The sequence below is a fragment of the Canis aureus genome, chromosome 36 (assembly GCF_053574225.1).
Source record: "Canis aureus isolate CA01 chromosome 36, VMU_Caureus_v.1.0, whole genome shotgun sequence".
NCBI lineage: Eukaryota > Metazoa > Chordata > Mammalia > Carnivora > Canidae > Canis > Canis aureus.
Window position 1 is genome coordinate 21,195,942 of NC_135646.1, and position 25,368 is coordinate 21,221,309.

Below are 25,368 nucleotides of genomic sequence, written 5' to 3' on the forward strand. Positions count from 1 at the left end.
CAGCAAATACCCTATGGGAAAAGGTAGAGTTTTGGGGGCACAATGGGCCTCCCCCACAACACACTCCTTTCTGCTTTTGTGACAGTTGATGGTGCCACCTCTGCCACTGTTTTCTGGTCTCATCCTATTTGATCTCTCAATAGTACTTGTTGCATTTGACCACTCTCTCCTCAAAACATCCTTTTCTAATGCCTCTGGAATTCCTGCCTTCTAATTTGTATGCCCTCTTTGGCCTCTCCTTCTCCCTCTTGAGTCCACTCATCCTTGCAGCTATTCATTAGCTGTTGGAAACCCCTAAGGACTTAGATCCAGGGCCTCTCCTCCGCCATGTGCTTACCATTCCCCTGGCTTTGAGCCCAAATGGCCAAATGGAAATGTAAACAATCCCAACCTCTCATCCAAGTTTCCAACTTCCTACTTGGCATTTCTCTTTGGACTTTCTAAAAAGGATGTGAAAATACAAATTCTGATCTGTCCCCTCAAAGGAGCTTCTGCTCCATATCCCTAACTTAGCATCTCATTGTGCAGACCGAAAGCCTAGGAATCACTCCTGACTCTTTCCGCTCCTCTCTTATCCACTTATATCCAACCCATCCACCAATATCCCTCTTGATTTTCCTTCTTAACCATATCTCCCAATTGCCCTCTCTCTCCATTTTCACCACCAGCACCCTGATCTGAGATACCGCCGTCCCTCTCCTGGGCTGTGGTGATACCCACTTGTCACCCTACATTTACTTATAATCCAATTTTCTCCACACAACAGCCAGAGTGATCTTTCAAAATTATAAATATCCTTTATCAAAATCCTGTGAAGGCTCTCCATTATATGTACAAAAACTTCATAGTCTTTAGGCCTGTATTATAGACCTGGCAGGATCAGGCCTCCTCTTCCCTTCCCAGCTTTAACCTATAGGGTAGGGGTGAGGTTAGAGTGGACCTTCCAACATGCCATGCCCTAGTCATTTGGAATTTCTGGTTTTCCCTGAAAGTTACAAGTTCTTCAAAGCCACAAGCCAACCTGAGTGATTTTTACTTTACCTAGTGTTATTCTGTATGTTGGCAAATTGACCACCAATAAAAAATAAATTTATTATTTAAAAAAATAGAATTCCCTTTCTATGTCCCATTCATTCTACCTTCCCACCTCCTGATGACTTCTATTTACAATTCAAGCTTTAGCTCAAGTTTGGCTCATTGGAGAAGTCTCTCTCTTCTCTTCCTGTCCCACCTCTTGCTCTCTGCTCACTCCTGACTCTGATTCTTAGGTCATATGAACCTTCTACATGCTCTATTGTGAATTGTTACTGGCACATCTGTCTGACTCCATTTGACTGTGAGCTCCTGAGGGACAGGGAATGTGTCATTTCTGTATCCCAGGTGCCTAGCTCAGTGTTGACATTTGGGAGGTTCTCAACAGAAGTTTATGAAACAATTACGTGTAGGTCCATGGAAGCCTGGAGGAACAAGTAAAAAAAATAAAAGAGGGGCACTTGGCTGGCTCAGTTGGTAGAGCATGTGACTCTTGATCTTGGGGTCATGAGTTTGAGCCCCATGTTTATGTGTAGATTACTTAAAAATAAAATCTTAAAAAAAATAAAAAGAGGCAGTTAGATGCTTTAAAAACTCTGCCAAACTCTCAGATCCCTCTCAGAGAGATCTGGAGGTGGAAACTACCCTCATCTGCCGATGGTTTGTACCCTGGATTTTTCTGGGATTTTTAATAAAGATGCTTGTGTATGAGAATGGACTGTGACTTTCCTGCTTTGATCACAGAGGGAGAATTTTACTAGGTGAGAGGGCAGGGACAAGGAGGGTCCACCCAGGGATAAGTCCTGGGAGAAAAAAATGCCTTTCACACATTCCTGACTGTGATAGTAGTGCAAAGGTGACCATGGGGACAAACTGATATTAAGCCAATGAACATTTTGAGTAAGTACAATTTGTTATGACAGATATTAAATCCCTTTTTTATCCTGGCTTTATTTTTAATGGATGAAAACCAAAGAAACAAATTATAAGGATGAGTGTGTTTTGCCTTGAAGATGTTTCACATTTTCCTTTTGACATTCAGGTTAAGATACCTGAGTAAAAAATGCTGGAAAGTATCAACTGAGGATGAGCTGATGGGACTGTTTATTCCCTCACTGTTGGCATAAAAAGAGAAATAAATCAGGAGAAAAAAGAACATACCATTAGTTCAGGTGGAAATATATGTTCCTGGGTTGGGTCCAAAGGCTGAAATCCTTCTTTTTCATACAATTCGGTACAAGTCTTAAGAAAAACTAATGTTTTAGTTTTTTAGTAAAAACAAGTCAGAGGTTGATAAGCATCATGGGCGTTGAATCTGTCCTATTTGGAAGGCCCCAGAATGGGGAGAGGGGAGATGAGGTGGTGCAAGACAAGACCAGCTCCTCAGTTCTACCCTGGTTGGAGGAGAAGGTGGGGTGGGAGGCAGGGACAGAGAAAACAGGAAGCTGCTAAATACCTGCTCCTGCCCAGCTCTGGGTCCCACTGGAGAAAGATGAACTGCAATTAGGGGTGGCAGAAGCTAAGTGTCAAGAGAGTGGTACAAACAGCAGGCTCGCCAGGCAGTCAGAGAGCAAGCAGGGGCTTCCTGGAAGAAAGGCAAGGGGGGAATCCAGATGGGAGGCTGGGAGGCTGCCTACAAGGTTTCAGGAAGATATCAAGTAGGTGGCCTTGACCACAGAGGAGGGACCAGGAGATGGTGTGTGTGGCAGGTCAGACCAGGCTACAGAAAGTTTTAAAAGGCAAGCTTCAGATTTGTGATGATATTTGGGGCCAGTGGGAGCCACTCGGCATTTCTGAGCCATTGTTTCAGGAAGATTAATTTGACCATGATATGCAGTGGTTCTCAATACAAGACTTGCAGACTGCTTGTATTTGACCAGGGGAACCTCATAAAAATTCAGAGCTTCTCGTGGGCCATACCGCAAAAGGTTCTAATCCAGTGAAACACAAGTGATCACATTTCTAAAAAAGCTTCCTAAGGAATTCTTTCTGTCATAAGTGGGGTCATATGGGGAGGTGCTGGGAGGAAGGTGACCAGGTATGGAATTTGTTGCAATAATCTCAGTGCAAATGAAGACAGTCTGGACCAGTGCAGTGGGAGTGCAGAGGAAAGGTGATAGGTAAGCTCGAGAGTCAGTGCCTGTGAAAATCATCACGCCTTGGTTTTGGGGGAGAAAAAACAAAAACAGGTGGTAACCATTCAGGCCGGAAAGCAGAGCTCAGTGGCACAGGAAATGGCTTTGCTGGCTGGGGCAGCGCGGACCACAGCTCTGCTGGCTGGGAGGGCGCCACCGGGAAGGTCACGTTCCAACAGGAACTAAACTTGATTAGTTGGCATGCTGCAGGGAGGCGATGCAGGGAGAATTACAGCTGAAGATGAGCAAGGCTAGGTTAAGCACTTCTTTCGATTTCCTAGAACATTATTTTTTAGGCATATAAACTGCCATCCTGGAGTTCATTCTTATTTATATTTCTACTGTGTCGGAAGCATCAAATGTGGCTTCCAGGATCCATTCCCAACTTTGTCCTTAGGCCTTGGGTCGCTGGAACTCGACTCTAGGTTCCAATTCTGTCCCTCTTTTGCCACCCCCCCCACCCCCAGGGGGCAGGGAGTCCTCAGGATCAAAGGGATCTTCCACTCTCAGCCAGAACCCTGTCTTCTAGCCACAAGCTGTGGGGACACACTACACCTGAATTCCCTGCCCCAAAGGCTCCAAACCCACTTACAGGGCTCATGTTGGCCTCTGCCCTAGTCTTTCCTCCCAGGGAAGACAGAAGTACCACTAGGGACTCATCCCTAAGCCTCTGTGGTGGCCAAGACACGGCTTTTTGGGAGAGGGATGGAGCTGGGACATGTAAATGGAGTCCAGGCCGTGATGGCATCCGTGCAGGGCAGAGCTGGGCAGGAACAGGGGAGCTGGGCGTCTTCGGTTTGAACTCTTGCTTCAGATCTTGCAAATGCTAGCGGCAGGTCTGTCCTTTACTGCCAGCTCAGGCAGTGACATTTGGTGGTCACCAGGTAAGCAGCTATGCCAGTCTTTGCATTTTTCCTCTCCCCTTTCCAATCTACACTGGAAATCAAGCAAACTTGGTTTTCAGAGAGACTTTTTCTCTTTCTTTCTTTCTTCTTCTTTCTTTCTTTCTTTCTTTCTTTCTTTCTTTCTTTCTTTCTTTCTTTCTTTCTTTCTTTCTTCTTTCTTTCTTCCTTCCTTCCTTCCTTCCTTCCTTCCTTCCTTCCTTTTTCTTTCAATTTATTTATTTATTTATTTGAGAGAGAGAGGGAGAAAGGAAGAGAGTGTGTGAGTGAGGGAAGGGAGAGAGGGAGAGGGAGAGAGAGAATCTCAGACTCTGCACTCAGCTCTGAGCCCAAGGGGCAGGACGGTGGGAGGACTTGATCCCAGGACTTGAGATCACAACCTGAGCTGACACCAAGAGTCAGACGCTTAACTGACTGAGCCACCCAGCACCCGCAGAGGAAATGCGTTTGTAACTACTGTAACATCTGTAGGAATTTCATTCTGTTTAAAATTTTTCTGCATGTGCAGTTATAAAATTAATGCATATTCATGTAAAAAAGTCATGTAGAGTTGCTGTAAAATCTAGAAATAACTTCATAATGCAACCATACAAAGAGAACTACTATTAATGTGTATATTTCTTTCCATTTTTATTCTCACTGTGTCTATGTGCACATACTGTACATCTAGACAATATTTTTCCGTATAAATTTGGTGTCAGAGTGCTTAATTAATCTTTTTACTTAAATCATTTTTGTTTTCAAATTCAGTTATTACACAAAAAACATTTTTCAAGATAGTTTAAATTCCAATCATATGTTATGCCATGATTTATTCAAATGATCCTCTATTATTGAAATTTTATTTCTAATTTTTGTTATGACATTGTGACAAGTATATAATAAATCTTTGACCTACCTCTAATTATTTCTCTGGGGTATATTCCTGGCAGTGGAACTGCTGGTTCAAAAAGTGTGTACATAGAAATTTTTAATTCCCTGGACACTTCCTAATTTCTAGAAAGCCATCTCTTGCCAAGACTGGCAAGCACAATTTCAAACATCAGTTATTAGGAAAAACTAGTATTGACTATGCAACTACTATTTATTTGTCACTGTGTTTGGGGCTTTATGTGCATCACTTCTGTGTATCATCTAGTCTTCCCAGCAGCTTCCTTGAAGTATTATCCCAATTATATCGAGGAGTAAGTTAAACCCAAGCTGGAAAATTTCAAGGCTGGGACTTGAGCAGGGTCCTATCACCCAAAGTTGGTATCACCATGCTGGAACCATCGTTGGTGAGTTGGCATTTCCTGCAGGCCCAGCATGGGGATCCTTGCCTCCCAAGAAGACTTGGGTTTGTGATGGCTGAGGGCCAATGGAAGGGAAGGGGTAGAAGCACCGGGAGAAGGATAAGTGCTTTGAGAACGTTCACAAGGTCCCCACCAGCACCCCAAGCCTTGTTGTTGGTCAGGTTCATCCTGACAGGCCAAATATGGAAAGTTGCAGATAAAAGAGGAGTGAGAAAGACATCCTAGGTTTGTTCTCAGGCTTCTTTTCTTCTTGGCCCAAGCAACATTTCCCTCCTATTCATTTGTCAGCAAATGGACTCTATTGAAGGAAAACAAGGATGGTAAAGCAGGAATCCTAGTGTGGTAAAATACAAAAGAGGGGGGCGGCCTGGGTGGCTCAGCGGTTTAGTGCCACTTTCAGCCCAGGGAGTGATCCTGGAGACCCGGGATCGAGTCCCACATCAGCTCCTGCATGGAGCCTACTTTTCCCTCTGCCTGTCTCTCTCTCTCTCTCTCTCTCTTTCTATGCCTCTCATGAATAAATAAAAATCTTAAAAAAATACAAAAGAGGTATTAATGATATCGATGATGATGATAGTAGTAGGGGCAGTGGTAGTAGAAGCTGTATTAAGTGTAGTAGACATTTTATTTAGCATTTGGTATGTGCTCAGCCTAAAGTTTTGTATTTTACAGACATGATATAATTTAAATCCTCATGATCATAATCATCTTTTACAGATAAGGAAACAGAGGCTTAGGAACATTAAATAATTTATCAGATTATATAGCTAAAGAGTAGCAGAATTGGGAGCTGTGCATTTTGATAACGAAGTTCATGCTTGTAAAATATAACTGTATTGCGTGTAATTGTTAATAACAACTATAATTTCCTGACTGTCTACTATAGTCCAGTGCTTCCCATTCATTAAAGCATCAAATGCTCAAAACAACACCTTCAGACACAGGAGTGGGGAGCAGGCTGCCCAAGAGAATTCCAACCCCGGGCTGCCACTGAGACCCAGGAGCTGGCTCCCCTGAAGGAGTCCTCCTTCTGCTGGATCTATGACCCCTCCATCTATTTCAGCCTGGGAATCTGGCACAAGTCTTTCCTCTGTGCTTATCTGATGACAGTGTTCTAGCTAATCAAATTGATTCAAGTAATCTTTAAATTCACGAGGAAACAAAATGAAATATAGGTGATGATGGAAGGTACCTAGATTCTAGAAAACATAATTTCAAATAAATAATGAATGAATAAATGACTTGAAAAATGAATGAACAAATATATAAATACATTTTACCACAATTTGTCTTGCCTCCCCAGCTCAGGTAAATAGTAATACTAATATTTATAGCTGCTACTCACTATAACAAAAATTTTACATGGATTATTCATGTCAGTTTTGTTTACCTAGTTTTCTAGTCTGCATTCTTCAGTCTTTTCTGTGGACATATTTCCTTGCATGTCCCCGTTGGCATCATCTTAACTCATTTCTCACTTTTCCACATCTCTCTCTCTCTCTCTTTCTCTCTATCCATCCAATTTAGGAATCCAAATATCTCTGGCTACACAATTTCTGTAGCTTTATAAGGTATATTTTTATAGGAGAAAACTGTATTTTTGAAATTAATACTATATAATATTTCTTTCTTACTTACCATAGGTTTTTTGGGGGGGCTGTGTGTGAAGGGAGAGGCAGAGGAGGGTCTGATGCTAATGTCCTATGGATGTTACACATGCTTAGTGGGTATTGATTCTGCACAACATGAAAGATGGAAGTGGTTTTTCCTCTCTTCCTCATAGACCATTAGTACTAATCAAAGATGGAATCGGACTCAGAGAGGACAGGCATTTATTTCACAAAAATGTTTCACTTTGGCTGTGATTCCATAAAATGCACTGCTGAAATGGCAGTGTGAGGAATTGACTCTTCTCTGCTTCTCCTTGTCACAAAGCTAGACTTTAGGAAGATGGCCTAATCTATTTTCAGTTAGAATATGTTATTTTTATAAGCTTCACTCTTGAAGAAGCCATTAAGGTGCTACCTGTCTGCATTTCTGAGAAAAATATCTGGTTACCCTCACTGAGATAGGCAAAATGGTAAACCTCTGAGTCTCTAATGCACAATATTGTGCTTTCCTGGAAAACCAATTCCATGTAATGTTTGTGATGCTTTGCTATTTACTACAGAAGTGCTGGCTCAGCAGCTATCAGTTGTCTCGTACTCTCAGACAACTTCCCCCACTCTCCACAGTGGGTGTGTGTCCAGGACAGCAGTATACATTACCAGGTAGAAGGAAATGCACAATATTTCAACCACAGGCCACTTCTCTGCCCTTGGCATGTCTCTCTTGGTCATAACTGGGACTCCTTCCCACTCCCCTCCTCCAGAATCATATGCAAAATCCTGGTAGTTTTTCTAGATTGAACTAATGTCCTCAGAAGACATTTAGGATACAGTTTTGGAGTGCACTCAGTGGAAGTGTGGAGGCCAGGAAGTCAGTGAAGAGGAAGGGAAAGGACTAAGGAAACCCCTAGAGGGGAACAAGTTACATGCCAAAGATGAACACGTTGCATGCACAGAGGCACTGACCACTTCTAGTCCAGACTATCTTTTCAAAGATGCTGTTACAGTGAGCAGCCTCGGAAGGCAGACAGTGTCTCCCTGTGAAGGAATTAGCAGGAATGCTTACTGTTCAGTGTAATAAAGATAACATCACCTTCGGGGAGGCTTACCACCCATTATAAAAGATTTGAGTTCCATAATCTCAGGGTTCCTCTGCTTTAATGCAGCCCACATCTGGTGTCAACTGGCCCTCTCCACGTTGCCTTGTGGGAATTGGGGCTTGGAGAGCTAATTGGAAATGAAAATACACTAGCTATACTATTGCTGTGAAGAATAAAGTCTTTTGTCTCTGACTTGGGAGTCTTGTGTGTTCTGTTAGCATTCATCGAACTGTTTTAGCCTAACTTGTTAGCTTATAAGTAAAATCTCAGACCCTTTAAAGTTCCTGACAGTCACTAGATGGTTTTAAGAAATCATATAACATTGGAAGGACTCACCAGATCAAAGAGGGAGTACTCTCACATGATTGGGAAAGCATGTTTGGGAGCACGGTATCTCGATCTAATCAGGATGTCACTGTATTATAAGATTTCGCTGTCTCTTTAGACCAGTGATTCTTGTATTGATGGGAGGGGTTACAGACTCTTCAGAATCTGATGACAGTTCTGTTCTGTGACTATACTGTCAAAGTCACATGTGAATACACAAACATTTTGCACAAAGTTTTACGTATTCGTGTATCCCTTAAAGACATTAACTGTCCCTAAATCAGAACTGCTGACTGGGACAGATTCTCCCTAAGGGTAAGAACCATGGTCACCCTGCTCGTAACACAGAAGGCACTCAGCCAAACTTACAGAAGGACATATGAATACATGTGAGAAAGAAATAAATAAATTAGAAGACTAAAAGCTTACCTGGATGATGTTCTAAAATATGAAACCAAAGAGGACACTAGTTATGTTGTGGAGGCAGGGAAGTAATAATAATAATAATAATAATAATAATAATAATAATAATAAAAGAGGTCCTGGTAATTCTCTAGGAAAAATGAACAAACAAAACGGTATCAGAAAAATAAATAGATTCAGATAAGGGGGTTATGAACACAGATTTTACAACCAGATTTCCTGGGTTCAAATCCCGACCCTTCTACTTGCTACTGATGTGATCTTGGGCAGTGGCTTCAGCACCCTGTACTTCAGTTTTGTCATCTGCACAGTTGGCACCCAGCACCTGCCATGGCACATGCCTAGTATACAGAAAGTACTCAGGGCGAGTTAGCTGTTTGGTGATGTCTGGATATGAAAGCACAGACTGTGGGTGATAAGGAGAGAGGACTTCCAATTTTGGTGCAGTGATGCCATTGTCGTCTACTAGACATCACCTAAACCCAGAGGGATGAGGCCCACTAGTGGCATCTGGCCATATTTAAAAAAAAAACTAACAAAGAAGGTAGAGGTTATATGATTATAAAACATAAACATGAGTGGAAATCCAGGAACCTCAATGGAAAGAACAAGGTGGAGGCTTTGTGGGTAAGAGCTAAAAGAGAGAGAAACAGAAATGTGCCCACAACTCTCTTCAGTGTTTATTGAAGGTAAGGGTCTAGATTTACTACTTCTTCTTTCCTTACTGTTTTTTAACTGGATCCTCTGATCTTTGGTCTTCTTTGCTTTTTCTATCTATCTCTAGGCCCCCAGTTTTTGGCTAAATGTTGAGACTTCTACCTCTGGCTTATTGAAACCAGCTTCCTTTGTCCAAAACATCCTCTGTAGCCCCAATATGGGATTTTTTTTCCATACCTCCAACCTCATCCATCAGTTGAACCAACATCCAGCTCTCAGCAGGGTAGACAACACAGGTCACTTGGTCAAACCAAAGGTATGGATGAGGCTTCCTTTAAGCAAATTAGAAAACTGGAACAGAGAAAGGATATAGCCACGAAGGGATCCTTCAATTACCCAGGTTTGAAAAATTCTACTATTTCTAAAGAAGAAGGGATAAAAGGTCCTTGCCTGGCTCAAAAAATGAGGGGAATAAATGAGGGGAATGGCTGTCACAAAGCCTGTGACAGAATGTTTGAGGAGAACATGTTTGAATTTATAACGAGAAGGAAAAGAACATCAGTGTTCTTACTTAGGGCCACAGGCTTATAAAAAGCCAATTTCAGAAAGCACAGAGCAATGATGGACTTCCTCCCATTTACCAGAAACTATAACAAGAAAATATAGCATAAAATACACAGGAAGCTCTCAGAAATGAAATTTGGAGAATATAATTGTAAATGAGGAAGAACTAAGGAGTTGGGAAGGCACTGTAGCCAGATTGCTCTCTGACCAGCAAAAACAAAGAGAGGACATGAACAGATAATGGAAGTAATAGGGCAAACAGATAACAAAGGCAAAATTGTGGTGCAGAGCAATGTCAAGTTGTCTAAGGGATGTATTTTGCAGAAAATACTATCAACCTAAAATATATTAAACAGAGACCAGATATACAACTCAATGAAAATGGAGTAATAGTAACAGAAGTCAGAGAAGTCAGAGTTATCTTATTCCTATTTTTGTTTCCATATTTCTCACCAAAGGAATACTCCATAAACTAAAAGTCTCAGATAAGCACAGTTAAAAAAAAAAAAAAAAAAAAAGACTTGAAGCCGAGGATACATAGAGATGATAAGAAAGCGCTTAGCCTTTAAATTTGTTCCAGTAGTCAGATCAATCAAGGCGAATTATGTCCCATGACCTTAAACTTATTTGTAAATGAGATTGTGAAACCATGGTCAGGGATCTTTTAGAGATCACAGAAAACCAAAGCAGTGCTAGAACACTGGAGACAGGCGACCATTGATCCTGGTTTCCAAAAAGATGGATTTAGGTGAGGTTGACTTTGCCCTTGGGCAACTTTCTGGATCTCTTCTGGAATGGATTATTGATGAGAGGGCCTGGGGCCATGGTCCCAAAGAGGAGACTGAGTATTTAGGAAAACTAGCTTCATTCCCTTTTGAGACGAGATTGCTAGACTGAAAAATTAATCGGTGCTGTGGACACAGCGCACGGGGATTTCACGAGGCACCTGACAGGGTCTGTGCTCCTCTGTGGAGGGGATAGAGAAATCTAAATGCATGATACCACAGGAGGGTGTGTACTTGACTGAACAACAGCTCAATGTTAACAGTGTTGGTTATTTTCTCATAGTTCTTTGCTTGGCTTATTATGTCCGATATTTTAATCAACAACTTACGTACAAATAGAGGGCAATGTTCATCAGATTTTCAAATAATAGAATCAAAGTTAAAAAGTACCTTAGCACCCCCCCCACCCCCCTGTGAGTTGTGGAACCTCGCCCGAGGGTGCTTGCAATAAAGCTCGTCTGGGATCCATTTGCTTCGTTGAAAAAAAAAAAAAAAGTACCTTAGCAGAACAGAATACATATATGAAATTTAATAAGAATTTAAAAGTTTCTAAAAGGCAAAAAGGGGGAAGTACAACTTTAAAAGTCTTTTCAAAGGCATTTCAATGGAATTTAGGTTTATGAGTCATAAGTGATTTTTTTCCTAATTCCTAAGAGTCTATGATTTCCTAAGCATTAATAATACTGAAATAACTTCTGTAATAGCAACAGCCACAATGAAAATAAAAACAACCCAAAGGTCACCGTTTCTCTTAGCTAGCTCTAAGTACATAATTAAAAGTTTTCTAAAATCCTAAATACTTCCAAACACCATTCCAATAACACTGCGGTTGCATCAAAGTCACCCACGCTGACGAATTCGATAAGCATATTCTATTCAAACATACATTACACTAAAATGATCATGAACAACTGATACGGTGCTAAGAATAATTATATAGAAAATTCATTTTACTTTCTGGCTGACTGCCTCAGTTTCCCCTCCTAGTAAATAGGGATAGATAATACTTGCCAACACTGCTTGAGAGGCATGGATCATAAAGATCAACAAATAAATGTCAAGTCCTTTGGCCTTCCTCTTTGGAGGAGAATGTTCAAGCATCTCTGCTCCTCTTATTCAAGACAGTTTTCATTCTACAGTATAGGAGTTTGTGACTCACCCCCCAGCTTCTAATGGACTGCTCTGTGGAGAGCTCCAGGTGGTTCCTTAGGAGTATAGATGCTCCATTCCACACCTGGGGTGCAGAATCCACATTGGGTGCCATGGCCTTCAGCAATATTTTCTTAAAAGCAAAGAACACAGAGGATGCTGCCTGAAAGCGATAGGTAGAAAGCTCTCAGAAATGAAACAGAGGCACAGGCCTGCCAGGTATCAACTGGAAGTGCTGGGATGGTTCACGTTGCAAATGCCGAGAGAAGCCTTCTGGGCAGAGGCTCCATGGAGGCAGTTGGGAGAGGAAGCCGTCAAAGTCAATCCAGGGCATGACTTCAAATTGGATTCAACCAAGATCACAGACATGGAGATTATCTGCATCTATTTTGTTGCCTCCCTCATTCTGCTACTGCTTGGGGTCAGGGCGGGGGAAAGGGTTTGAATTGGAGGGATTTATTATAAAGTCTTCTGTTCATAAAGAGAGGTCCAGCTTTTCTACTTTTCATTTCCTGTTCTGATGTTGGAGGGTTATCTGATGTTCCATTCACATTTGAACATTTTTACTAACGCATCTTCAGTACCTGAGTTAAAAAATCCTATACAAATTTGGCCTTGAGATTAACACACCCAGCTCTGTACCTATGATGATCCGAGGAGTTCCTCAAATGCAAAAGGACAAAAAAACCAGTGATATTTCTTCCCTCTGGCCTCTGGCTCAGTGATCTGCCAACAACCTTTAGGGCAACAAATTCCTTATGGTCTAGGAAAGTATTTTTAAAACAGACATAATCCTTGCTCCCCAACACTTCATAACTTAGTTTAGGGGATAGTCAACCTACATAGTCTCGATTAAAGACTATTACACAACAGGCCGAATTCAAATATCCAAATCACACAAGTATTTTTTTTCCGGTAGAATTCATAGCATGGCTATTTACACGGATCGAACATAGAATATGCATCCTTGTTTTTTCTCATTTTATTATAGGAATCAAATAAATACGAATTGTCCCCTTTCTGTGTGCATTGGACCCACCACCTTCCCAGAGGGAGGATTCCTTCCCGAGGCAATGAGATGGTCCTGAGGCAAGGTGACACAGATGGTGTGTCTCGCCCTCTGGACCACCTACCCTCACATTTTAATGGGAGTATAATAAACTTCCAATAATAATACAGAAATCCAGAGAAGGATACAAGAAACTAAGGAGAGGGTACATTTTCTTCCTATAAAAGGGATAAAACCTTTTACCTAGCATCTTTGTCCTGTAAAACCCTAACCCATGGCTCAGACAATAAGGAAGCCACCTAATCCATAGTTATTTGGAACTTGTTAACATGTAGTCTTACCTGAACTAGGTGAATTCTGGTTTTGCTGCTTCCTACACCTTCTATGATGACTGCGGCCCCAAAGAGAGAGAGCAGCAGGTGGTGCCAAAGAAGTGACTTCCGAGTTTGGACAATGAAGCTGAGAGTTGCTGTCACTTACAATAGCAGTTTCCTAAAAAAAGGGAAAAAAATGTATTTAGATGATTATAACAGTGATCACTTTGACAGGAATATAATTAGTTGAGTACATATTAAAAACGAGCCATCACATAAATGATTTTGAACTTGAGCACGGCTACCTAAAAATAAATATTTTATTACTTGGAATTGAGAAAGCCATTCCCTCCTCCAAATGAGCTTGTTAAAAACATATTTCAGGAGCTGACATGTTCTCTATTTATTCCTATGCCCTTTCCAAATTGTTGGTTGTTACGTTTGGTCAAATCCTTAACTCGCTACCCTTCAAGCAATCTCTAGGTTATGTGTGATCTTAAAAAGATCAGAGGATATGAGGAAAAGTCAGAGAAGACACCTCGAAGGCAAGTCTTTCAAGAATTCACCAGAGTGTAAGCTCCATGATGGCAGGTAACTGGTTCCCAGTGCCTAGGACAGGGAAGCTTAAAAATACTGGTGGGAGGAATAATGAGGATAATTAGGCATTCCCGCAAATGGTCAGGCTCTGAATGCACTTGAGATTCACTGTACCTCTCAAGGGGAGCATGAGAACTTGAGTGTGTACCCCCTGAATATGGTCGTCTGCCTTCAGGAGGGCTGTGAGGAGGATACAGAGCTGAGAGGCCCTTAGACTTCTCCTGGGGTCTCTTCCAGGACAGGGGGGTGTCTGTTTTTCCTCTAATCAAATCCTGTCCATCGACGCTCCCATGCCTCTTATTTCTTCTCCATCTTCCTCTGCTGCCCCCACTTTTTTCCTCCCTTAAGCCAAGTTGAATGTCAATATCAACGTAGTTCTTATACAACACCCATTTCTTCCTGCCCTGGAATGAAATCTCTTCTTATAAAAAGCAACAAAACCTTCTTTAGAGTCAGTGATATGGAACGAAATCAGGTACATATAATGCATTCAGGTGCATTTCTAGGTGTTAATGTATTTGTTCTTAAATTCTAAAACCAGTGCTTATTTAAAAAAAATCAATAAATACAAAAGTGTATAAAGCAGAAAATGAAAATGCTCCTTCCCAAGTTTCACTTCACAGAGCTAACGATTCCCAGAATCCTCCATATCCACACAGAATTTCCCCATGCATGTTTGTGTATATACATTAATTGTTTGGGTTGGCTTCTAGAAAATGAAATCAACTATTCGCACTATTTCAAATTTTGCTTTTTTTTTTCAAGTTACGTAGGCTCCCTGTGTTTCAATTGCCTCACCTATGAAATGGATAAAATGGTAGTATGTCTCTCCGGGTCGTTGTGAGGATTATAACAGCTAATACATGTAAAATACGTGGAACAGTGCCTGGCACCTAGTAAGTTCTCAATAAAGTTCTTTTTCTCTTAAACATTTTTTGACTCTTAATTCAATTTAGTTCACATATAGGGTATTACTAGTTGCATCAGTTGCATAGAACACCCAGTGCTCATTCTATCATGTGCCCTTCTTAATACACATCACCCAATTGCCTCATTCCCCCCGCCACTATCCCTCCAGCAACCCTCAGTTTGTTCCCTATAGTTAAGAGTCTCTTGTGGTTGACCTCCTCCTCTATATTTATTTTATTTTTCCTTCTCTTCCTCTATGTTTATCTGTTTTGTTTCTTATATTCCACATATGAGTGAAATCAGATGGTATTTGTCTTTCTCTGACTTATTTTGCTTATCATAATGCCCTCTAGTTCCATCCACATTGCTGCAAATGGCAAGATTTCATTATTTTTGATGGCTGAGTAATATTCCAGTGTATATTTATACCACATCTTCCTTATCCATTCATCTGTCAATGGGTATCAGGGCTCTTTTCATATTTGGGCTATTGTGGACACTGCTGCTATAAACATTGGGGTGCATGTGCCCCTTTGAATCACTATTTTTGTAGCCTTTGAATAAATACCTAATAGTGTGAACACTGGATCATAGGGAAGTTCTAGTTTTAACCTTTTGAGGAACCTCCAGAGTGGCTGCATTTTGCATTTCCACCAGCAGTGTATGAGGGGTTCTCTTTTCTCTGCATCCCCACCAACACCTGCTATTTCCTGAGTTGTTAGTTTTAGCCATTCTGACAGGTATGAGGTGGTCTCTCATTGTGGTTTTGATTTGTGTTTCCTTGATGCCAAGTGATGTAGAACATTTTTTCACGTGTCTATTAGCCTTTTTATTATTGTCTTAAACTGTCCTCTATCAGTTCACATGAAGTTGTTTTCCATTTTTCACCATGACATACGATGCTGCAATGAAAACTCTTAGGCTTTAACATAGCACATTTGAGCAAGTATTTCTGTTGCACAAATTCTGAGATCTGGAATTTCTGGGTTGAAAGGTAAGCATGCTGCTGAGTCCAACTTGCTCACCTTCCAAAATGTGTGTGCTGGGATAGCACATCATGTACGAGAGTGTCTGCTCCCCCACAGCCTTTGCCAACACCGTATTAGCCGTGCCACCATTTTCAAATATGTAGGTGAAGTGACAGTCCGTAATTGGCATTTCTTGTTATTTTGAGGTTTTTCCATCTTGCTATACATTTAATGAATATTTGTATTTATTTTCTGTTCTTTGACTATTTTCTATTAGGTTTTTGACTTATCAATTTGAGGAATTTAGTTATATATGATGGATATTAACCATAATCTGGTATAAAGGTCTAGATATTTTCTGCCAGCTTGTTAACTGTTCGATTTCGAGTATCCTGCATCCTGGAGGGTAGAGCTCCATCCTCACAAGGCTCCTAACTGGCATTGGTCTAGGCCATTCCATTGCTCTCCTGGACTAGCCACTTCCGAGTGGTACAGATGTGATATGACCAGTGGATTGCATGTCACACTCTCACTCCATTGCTGTAGAGCAGATGCCCTTACTTGGCTGTAAACTGGTCTGATGCAATGTTAAGTGGAGATCTTACGAGAGTGCACTTAGCATTGTGTAAGCCCTTAGGTGGTGTTGGCCAAGGCCCTACAGGCAGGCGAGGCAAACCTTTACTCAGAATGCGTATTTATCTATTTCTGCTAACGTAAAACACTGCTCCTTCCAGAGTGGAGGTGTCAGTTTGCCCCCCGGTGGGTAATTGGTCTCCTGGAAGGATGGTGCTAACTTGGGGGTTATATCTGGTTTGCCTTGGGGCAGGTTGGACATTGCATTCAGCAGGAGCAGCAGTTACCTGAAGGCATGGCACCAATCTCTGCTGTCATGACTCTTTCCACACTCTGTGTCAGCAGTGGGTGACCAATCGCAGAGAAGGCTAATGTCAAATGCCACTTTGTGTATGTATTTGGTTGTTTAGTGCCTCTTGCATGGCGAGAGATTTCACCTGGACCTGGGATTTCTGGGTGGGATTGCTGAGACGCCCAACTAACTCACTTTTCCAAAATGTTGTGTACTATATGACGAATCGTGCACAGAAGAGTCTGTTTCCCCACAGCCTTCACCAACATGGTCTCAGGTGGACACAGCAGCAAGTGTTTTTGATGCAACTTCACGACATTTAGCCAACTATATTGGCATAACATCTCATTCTAAGGAGACAGATGAACTTGTTTTGTGAATGGAAGAGAGGTAAGGTTTCACATTGTTTTTTTCTAAATTTATGTAGTGGACAGTTCACATTTCTAATGTGCAATATGAACACTTTGACACCCTGTGCTCATTCCAATATACCCATTCATGAGCCTCTTGTCCCCAGTCTTCCAATCTTTCCCCTTCCAGGTCCTGCCCAACTGGCCCAACCATTTGATACCACACGTATATACTCTAACCTTGGGTCATTCTGTTTTCAACACAAAGTGGGTAACCAGGTGCACTACCCAAAATTCTGCCCATTGGGAGAATTTCCCCTCACCACCTCTGAGTGGGTCTGTAGTGCAGACACTTCCCATACCTGGCAACCAAGCTCAGACTTTTTCCTTCTCTCTTCTCCTCCCCATGAGGGACCTCTCTCTCCACCATGTAGCCACAGGTATGAAGTGCAGGAAAGATACTGATACAACAGCAGTGGATAACAGGGTTCCTTCCAATCCTACTTGTGTTTGATTCTAGACGGACCACTTCCATCATACCTTCTTGCTTCTGGGATTGCTTGATTGCATTTTAACAAGATCTTCAAGTTATTTGTGTGCATTTTAAAATTTAAGAAGCACTACATAGTAGCAGACAGAAGGAGGGATGGAAATGATAGTACCTTTCAGGCAGAGGACCAAGAATTCAGAGTGAGAAACAGAATGGGAAATTCTGATGGGAAAGAAGGGGCTCACGAGACAACCCTGGAGAGATGGTCAGGGGCCGGATCACAGAGAGTACCTATGCCACCTTAGAGATTTCAGATACTATTATGTTGGAATGAATAGGAAGAAACCCATTAAAGGGTTTTAAGCAAGGGTATAACATAATCATATGTCCTTGTGTGTTTTTCCATAAACTTATATACAGATTTTGCTTTAATCTGAGGAATGGTTTGGAAGGGAAGCAAAATAAATGTAGGACAATATAAGGAGACTACTACAAAGGTTAGAAATAACGATGGCCTGGAATAACACAACAGCCATAGGAATAAACAGAGGGACAGATGTAGGCAATTTCTCTGAGGTGGGACTGACTGGGTGCATGCGCAGAGAGAACGGAGCATCTTGGATCACTCTCTCATTTCTGGCTTAGCATCTCAGGGATGGCTGTTCTGACAAGGAGATTTGCTTGGGACATGTTAAGTTTGAGGTGTCTCTGAGACACATCCATGTGGTAATGAAAGGCAAATTTGAAGAACCACCACCATCTTAACTTGGCCTTGGGACAAGAGTCCTTGAGTTGAGAGTGTGACAGGGAGAAGGTGCCATCCAGTAGTCTCTAGTGTTTTATACCTCAGTGTAGATTTTTTTTCTGCCATTAATGCAAGTGGAATTTCTTGGTAATTTTTGTCTCGCTGCTTAGCCCCCTTTGAGGTCTTGTCACTCAAGGCCATTGCGATAAATTTCTTATGATTATCACAACTTCTCAATCTTTCCCATGTTTTCTGTTTCTCTACACATATGCTTTTCAAAACATATCGAGATGTAGTACACATACCAAAATCCAATCTTCTAACATGTGCAATTCAGTGGTTTTCAGTATATTCACGGGGTGTACAACCATCACTACTATCTAATTCCAGAACATTTTCACCTCCCCCAAAATAAACCCAGTACCCATTAGCAATCAGCTCCCCATTCCCTCCCCTCCCCTTCACTCAGCCTCTGGCAATCACTAATTGACTTTCTATCCCCATGAATTTGCTTATTCTGGATGTTTCATATAGGTGGAATTATACAATATGTAGCTTTTGGTGTCTGCCTACTTTCACTTAAACAATGTTCTCAAGGTTCATCCACGTTGTAGAATAGATCAGTACTTCATTCTTTTGTATGGCTGAATAATATTCTTTTATATGGATGTACCACATTTTGTGTATTATATTTTGCTATCAGTTGATACAGTTGGGTTGCTTCCACTTTGGGTTATTATGAATAATCCTATGAACATTTGTGTACAAGTTTTTGCATGTACATATGTTTTCAATTCTCTCAGGCACATACTTAGGAGTGGTCATTTGGTAATTCCATGTTTAACTTTTTGAGGAACTGCTGATTTTTTTCCAGTGTTTGTACCATTTTCATTTTTCCAGCAATGGATAAGGGTTCCAATTTCATCACACTCCTTACCAACACTTACTATTATCCATCATTTTGACTATAGCCATCCTATTGGCAATGAAATAGTTTCCATTGTGGTTTTCATTCACATTTCCTTAATGATTATTGACTTTGAGCATCTTTTTATGTGCTTATTGGCCATTTACATATCTTCTTTGGGGAAATATGTGTTTAATTCCTTTGTCCATTTTTAAATTGCGTTATTTCTCTTTTTATTACTGGGTTGTAAGAGTTTTTAAAATATATTCTGCATCTTTATTAGATATATGATTTGCAAATATTTTCTAACATTCTGTGGTTTGTCTTTCAATTTCTTGTGGTATCTTTTGAAGCACAAAAGTTTTTAGTTTTGATGAAGTCTAATTTATCCATTTTTTTTCTTTAGTCCTACAGACACTTGGATATGGTGCCTGGATCCATTCTGACAATAAAAGGAGGCTGATAGCAGATGGGGACATATGAGAAAATGACAACTTTACAGTTCACACTACTAATAAAATTATTTAGAAAATTGCCTTTCACTAGACAGTGTAATTTCTGTTGGTGGATACAAGCCAAATATGAATCACATACGAATCATCATCTTCTATTCCATTCAGCTGGATGGATTTAAGGAACAGAGTAATGGAGAATATCATTCTAGAGGAAACCAGTTAGTATTTGTGCTATTTAAAATATGATTTCTAAATTGCTTAAGCATATCTATCAACATCCAAATGGAACATTTAAAATCAGCATCATATAAAAGCAATACTCTGTGAAATGATTTCTAAACTATGAACATTTATCTTTTAGCCCTAGAATCTTAAAGCATAAAGATTGGATAGACTGCTACGTCAGAAGAGTCCCATTTCCCCAGAAGTCTGCATTCGGTTCATATGGGTATATTCCAAAGAACATAGGATCCAAGTTTGTCTTTTGGAATCTGGAATAAAGGAACAATTGTGGATGTTTGCAATTAGGAAAATGTTTGTGACAGGTGAAAAATAGCGTAATATAAAATAAGATAAACACCACCCAGAGGGCAACCAGGATGAGGAGAGGTCTTGGAATGACAGCATGAGAAATGTGGAAAAATCCAGGACGGGATTAAGAGGCCAGGGCAGCTACAAGAGCCATCATCTCACCTTCGAAGGGGGACAAATGAAAAGTGCAATTACTCTTTGTGTTCCCCCATAGTGAAGAGGTGATTCACGGGAGACTTAGGTAAAGCTAGCTAGAAGGGGTGCCACACAGAGCCAGCACTGTGAGGAGGAACAGGAGGCGGCTCTCCCCTGATATAAGGAATACCTATGCAGTCAGAGGGGTCATGTTCAACGGCATGACTTTCTCCCACAATTAAGATCTCATCCCTGAAAGTGACCAAGGAGAGTGGAAATGTTTGCTCTGCAGGAGTGTTGATGCAAGAGCTATTTTGGGGGTTTGACCTGAAAGGGCCCTTCCCACTCTGCAGTTCAAATCAGGAATTACACGCACTTTCTCAAGTGCCTGATTGGATAGAGTGAGACAGACTGTTGGCATGGCCCATACTCTTGGCCTGGGTGTCTTAGGTTCCTGTCCTCCCATTCCCGACCAATATGTCTTGGGAAGGGAAAAAAACCGAGGAACATGTAACTGATGAATGAGCGATGACCTTCATTTTCAAGTGGTGTAGAACTGAGCCCCGCTGTGGGGCAGGCAGGGCCAGGCTGATGAAAAATTCCAATCTAAAGGCCAGTCTGCTCTTCCCATGGTCAAATGCCCCCAGAATTCCTGTTACCTTTACTTCCATGGAAAATCACCATGGTGGGTTAATAAAATTTGGCCATGAGGACAGGGGACAAAAATTCAGAATTATATGGGCAGGTCATACAATTTTTGTGACCTTATCTTCACAGGCCATCTTAATCTTCTCTGGAGTCAGTGGACTATTGAGCTTCAATGGTCCAGACAGGCCTCTCTCCTGTTGTGCTACTTTCACTGCATCATGAATGGCAAAAAACACTGAACATCCCAGGAATATCCCAGACTCTCCTAGACCCTCGAAGGGAAACAAGTCAACCAGATTATGACTCTCTCTATATCTATATGTATATCTATATGTATATATATGTATAAGTACACCTATAGGTAAACCTGTGTGTAGATGTATATATAAAATATTATTATTATTTTTTAAAAAGATTTATTTTAGAGAGAGAGTGAGCACACACATGTGAGGGGGGAGGGCGGAGTAAGAGAATCCTTAAGCAGACTCCTCACTGAGCACAGAACCCTATGGGCGGGCTCAATCCCACAACCCACGGGATCATAACCAGAGCCAAAACCAAGAATCAGATACCCAACCAAGTAAGCCACCCAGGCATCCCTATAAAGTACGATTATATATGTAACTCTTTTCTTTTAAACAAGTAATTTAATATTTTAACCTAGTATTCTCATTCTTAGGATTCCTACCTAAGGAAATGATGCCAAATGGAAAAAGCAGATATAGGTATGAGATGATTATTACAAAATGAAAACTCAGATACAACCTGATGGTAATAGTAGTTCATGCTAGGCTCCAAGATATGAAGTATTTTTTTTAAATTGTAACATTGTTAATTTATAATTAATAATTATAATTATTGTTAATTTATAATTAACATGTTTAATAGGGCTTTTTCTTCTATCAGTCTGGTAAAACCCCAAACAACCAAGAAATGAAGGAACCACCCCCAGCCCCCTGCATAGATATCACAAATCATGTAAGCCTGCACTTATTTATCAAGCGCAACTTACCTTCGATGAATACAGGGTATTTGAGCTTTGAGACAGAAGCAATAAAGAAATGTGCAACTCTGTGGGGATGTCACAGATGGCAGGGATTTTATATTGGTTTGGACCACGAGTGTATAGAACTCCCTGAGGAGAATAATTCAGCTCCTCTATTGTATAAAGTCCCATGCCTCGAATAAACACACCTTCAATCTGGGAGAAAAAAAGAATTTCCATATATGAGAAAATACAATCAACAGTAGCATTTCAACTTCATGCTGTTTATTTGAATATTTAAAATATAGTGTAAGAGGGTTTTCAGCATGTCCTGGAAGATGTCTCTGAAAGTTTACTTAGAAGTTTACCTCAAAGCATTTCTAAACATCATATTTGGTGCAAAGTTCAAAGTCAAAGAACTTGACTTTGAATCTCAATTTGGCAGTGAAAGTATAGCTCTAGAAGAGGCCTCAAACAGCCTGTGACCCAAGGGCCCTACTTTCTTCTGTCCATGAGCCAGAAGGAACCCTCTGGCAGATCTGTCTATGGACCCCAGCACAGTGACAGGACTCTCAGGGTCTGAGACTCTCCTCATCTTACCTCACCACCCTTGCTCATGAGTGGGGTTAGCCTCACATTTCTGGACTCTCTTCTTACATGAACTGCGTGCTCTCTATGCTTCCTCTACAGCTTTAAAATGCTCCAGATTTTAGAAGTCAACATGCAGGTAAAATTGTCTTTCCACACATCTTTCTGACTTCTGGGTCTCCTCTGTGCATATTTCCTTGCTGTGGCTGTATTTTTCTCTACCCCATTCTCTACCCTCTGTTGTGTCTATTTGCGGGGAGATTTTTCTCTAACACAATGTTCGAAGAATTCCCAGAAGCCTAGACTACAACCCAGGCCATGTCACCTCCACCTACTAAGGCAGGCGCCAGTCCTTGGGGCACCTCTAGCAACCCCAACCCAGCCTTCTGACATCCTCTGCCTGCAGCCTCATATGCCATTCCTCTGGCACAGGTGACAAAGGCATTCACCACCTTCGTCACCCCCTCTCCCGCCCCCCACTAGCTGTGAGCACAAAGTATGCTGAATTTCCTGTCTTTCTTTAGGTGGATGTTCTCCACCCTCTTCTTGCCTTTGCTTGTTCCTTCCTTGACTACTTCATCCATACCCAGGGTCCCCCTGAAGCCCGCTCTGACTTCTCCAACCCATACATTCTTCCCATTCTCCAATGACATGTGTCATGATTGGAGAGAACCTCAGATTATGTTCTGAACTGAAGGTAGTAAGCTGAATCGCCCACATATAGGAGACAGGTAAAGAAAGTGAGCGAAGCTTCCAGGTGAGTCCTGAGTCCTAGAATCACAGTGCATGATTCTCTAAAAGGGTAGCCAACAGACTTCCTTGTGGAAACACAGCTCCAGTGTTGGCAAATTTCTTGTGTTTTCAAGAAACACCAGCCACTTAAACAATTATGTAAGACAGCTGGTGATTTTTTAAATCTTGTCAATTATTTCAAATTTAAATTAAAAGGGATCCCTGGGTGGCGCAGTGGTTTGGCGCCTGCCTTTGGCCCAGGGCGCGATCCTGGAGACCCAGGATCGAATCCCACGTCGGGCTCCCGGTGCATGGAGCCTGTTTCTCCCTCTGCCTGTGTCCCTGCCTCTCTCTCTATCTCTCTCTCTCTGTGACTATCATAAAAATAAATAAATAAATAAATAAATAAATAAATAAATAAATAAATAAATGTCTGGGTGGGCGGAGGGGATCCCCAGTGGCTCAGCAGTTTGGCGCCTGCCTTTGGCCCAGGGTGTGATCCTGGAGTCCCGGGATCGAGTCCCAGGTCAGGCTCCCTGCATGGAGCCTGCTTCTCCCTCTGCCTGTGTCTCTGCTTCTCTCTCTCACTCTCTATGTCTCTCATGAATAAATAATAACATTTAAAAAAATGTCTGTGGGCATAACAGGCTACCTATTAATGGCTACTGCCATAGATATTTGATGTTATCCCAACCCGACCTTAAACTCCTCCAAGCTAGACCCCATTGTAGGCCCAAGACTTCACACGTAGCTGATAGTCTACTTCTAATCCCAGAGGTGTGGGGCTCATTTTGTCACCTCTAGGCTTGCTTCCTCTGCCTCATGCAAGCTCCTCAATCACACACCGCATGTCTCTTCAAAAACTACTTCAAACATCTTTGTTTTCTTCCCTTTTTTAGACAGTAAGAGAGTTGAGTTCTGTGGCTGGCCTGAATAGACAGATTCTGACTTCAGGAGTAGAAAAAAAAGATGAAGAATAAGCCGGATGGAATGTTTTCCCTATAGACCCCCACAGCAGTTTTGGCTTTTACAAATGGGGCTGAGATAAAGCAGGTACACATACCTGGCCTATGTCAAGGGCTGGGTTTATACTGCAGCCAACATCCATGACAATGTCTGTTCTGGTGTTCTAGTAATGAAAAAGAGCAAAAATGTTTATTTTAATGAATACGACTTAGGAGAGAAGACTCAGAAACAGTTCCTGCCAGGATGCCCTTGGGTTAGAATGCTTCTTTGGGCTACAATATATTTCAGGAGAAAGAATCAACAAAGATTTTATTGTGTCACAAAGTCTATCACGTATAACTTTCAAAGCTATACACATACTCAACCAGCTTAAGCACTGATTTCTTTTTTTCTTCAGAAACAATAGGAGAGAAAAATATTTATTTGACTCTGTTCTGGCTGAGTGAGGTAACTTATTGAGTTCCAACCAGTGCAACAGACATAATCTACGACACAGAAAATGTTTATGGCCTTCATGATCCTTGTTGAAAAACTGTGGCTACCATACAACCCAATATCCAGAGTCCAGCTGGTTGGGTGACATTTACTGAAGCTCAGAAGGGTACGTCAGCCAGAAAGTCCCCAAATGTTATCTGCTCTCATATATTTTTCATTTTTAGAGCAGAGGAAAGATAAATCTAAATGACAATGTGGTGACCAAAAGTTCCTGATACACTTCAAATGAGGAATGCAGCAGGCCCGGCCAGGTTACTGGTAACACCTTGCTCTCTAGCAAGTCTGTACCTTCTTTTATGTGACATAATGCCTTCTGCCATCTGCCATGACAAACAGATTCTACCTATAATTATTAAGGGGACAAAGGAAACTCAAGTTTTCTTATTTGATTTGGGACTTCCATCTAACATTTTTCTCAGGAAAATGAGAGAGTGAACCAGAACGTTTTATCATAATAAAACACTTTCTTATTTAAGGACATGATGAAATGTAAAGTTCTCCATGACACCACTTAGCAAGCCTGGCCTTCCAGCAGACCAGTGGCCTCAGTTATTGGTGAGGGGAGGTGCGTTCATGCCGGCCGTGTTAGTGAAGGTTTTGTTTTCAAAGCCATGGACTGACTGACTGTCATTGTTTTTTTTTTGTTTTGTTTTGTTTTTTTGTTTGTTTGTTTTGTTAGGGCTGAAGAGAGTGGTTCTAGGTTGTG

The 25,368-nt window shown here is 41.3% G+C and overlaps 1 protein-coding gene across 1 annotated transcript in view; it reads right to left on the reverse strand.

The window, feature by feature from the left end:
* Window positions 1–19,414: 19,414 nt before the first annotated feature.
* The window catches only part of LOC144305809 (aldehyde oxidase-like), a 76,144-nt gene continuing 70,190 nt past the window's right edge, over window positions 19,415–25,368 (reverse strand). The window contains 4 exon segments of the mRNA XM_077884892.1: window positions 19,415–20,073; window positions 21,001–21,168; window positions 21,909–22,097; window positions 24,265–24,330. Coding sequence (XP_077741018.1) covers window positions 20,023–20,073; window positions 21,001–21,168; window positions 21,909–22,097; window positions 24,265–24,330 — 474 coding nt within the window. The 3' untranslated portion in view covers window positions 19,415–20,022.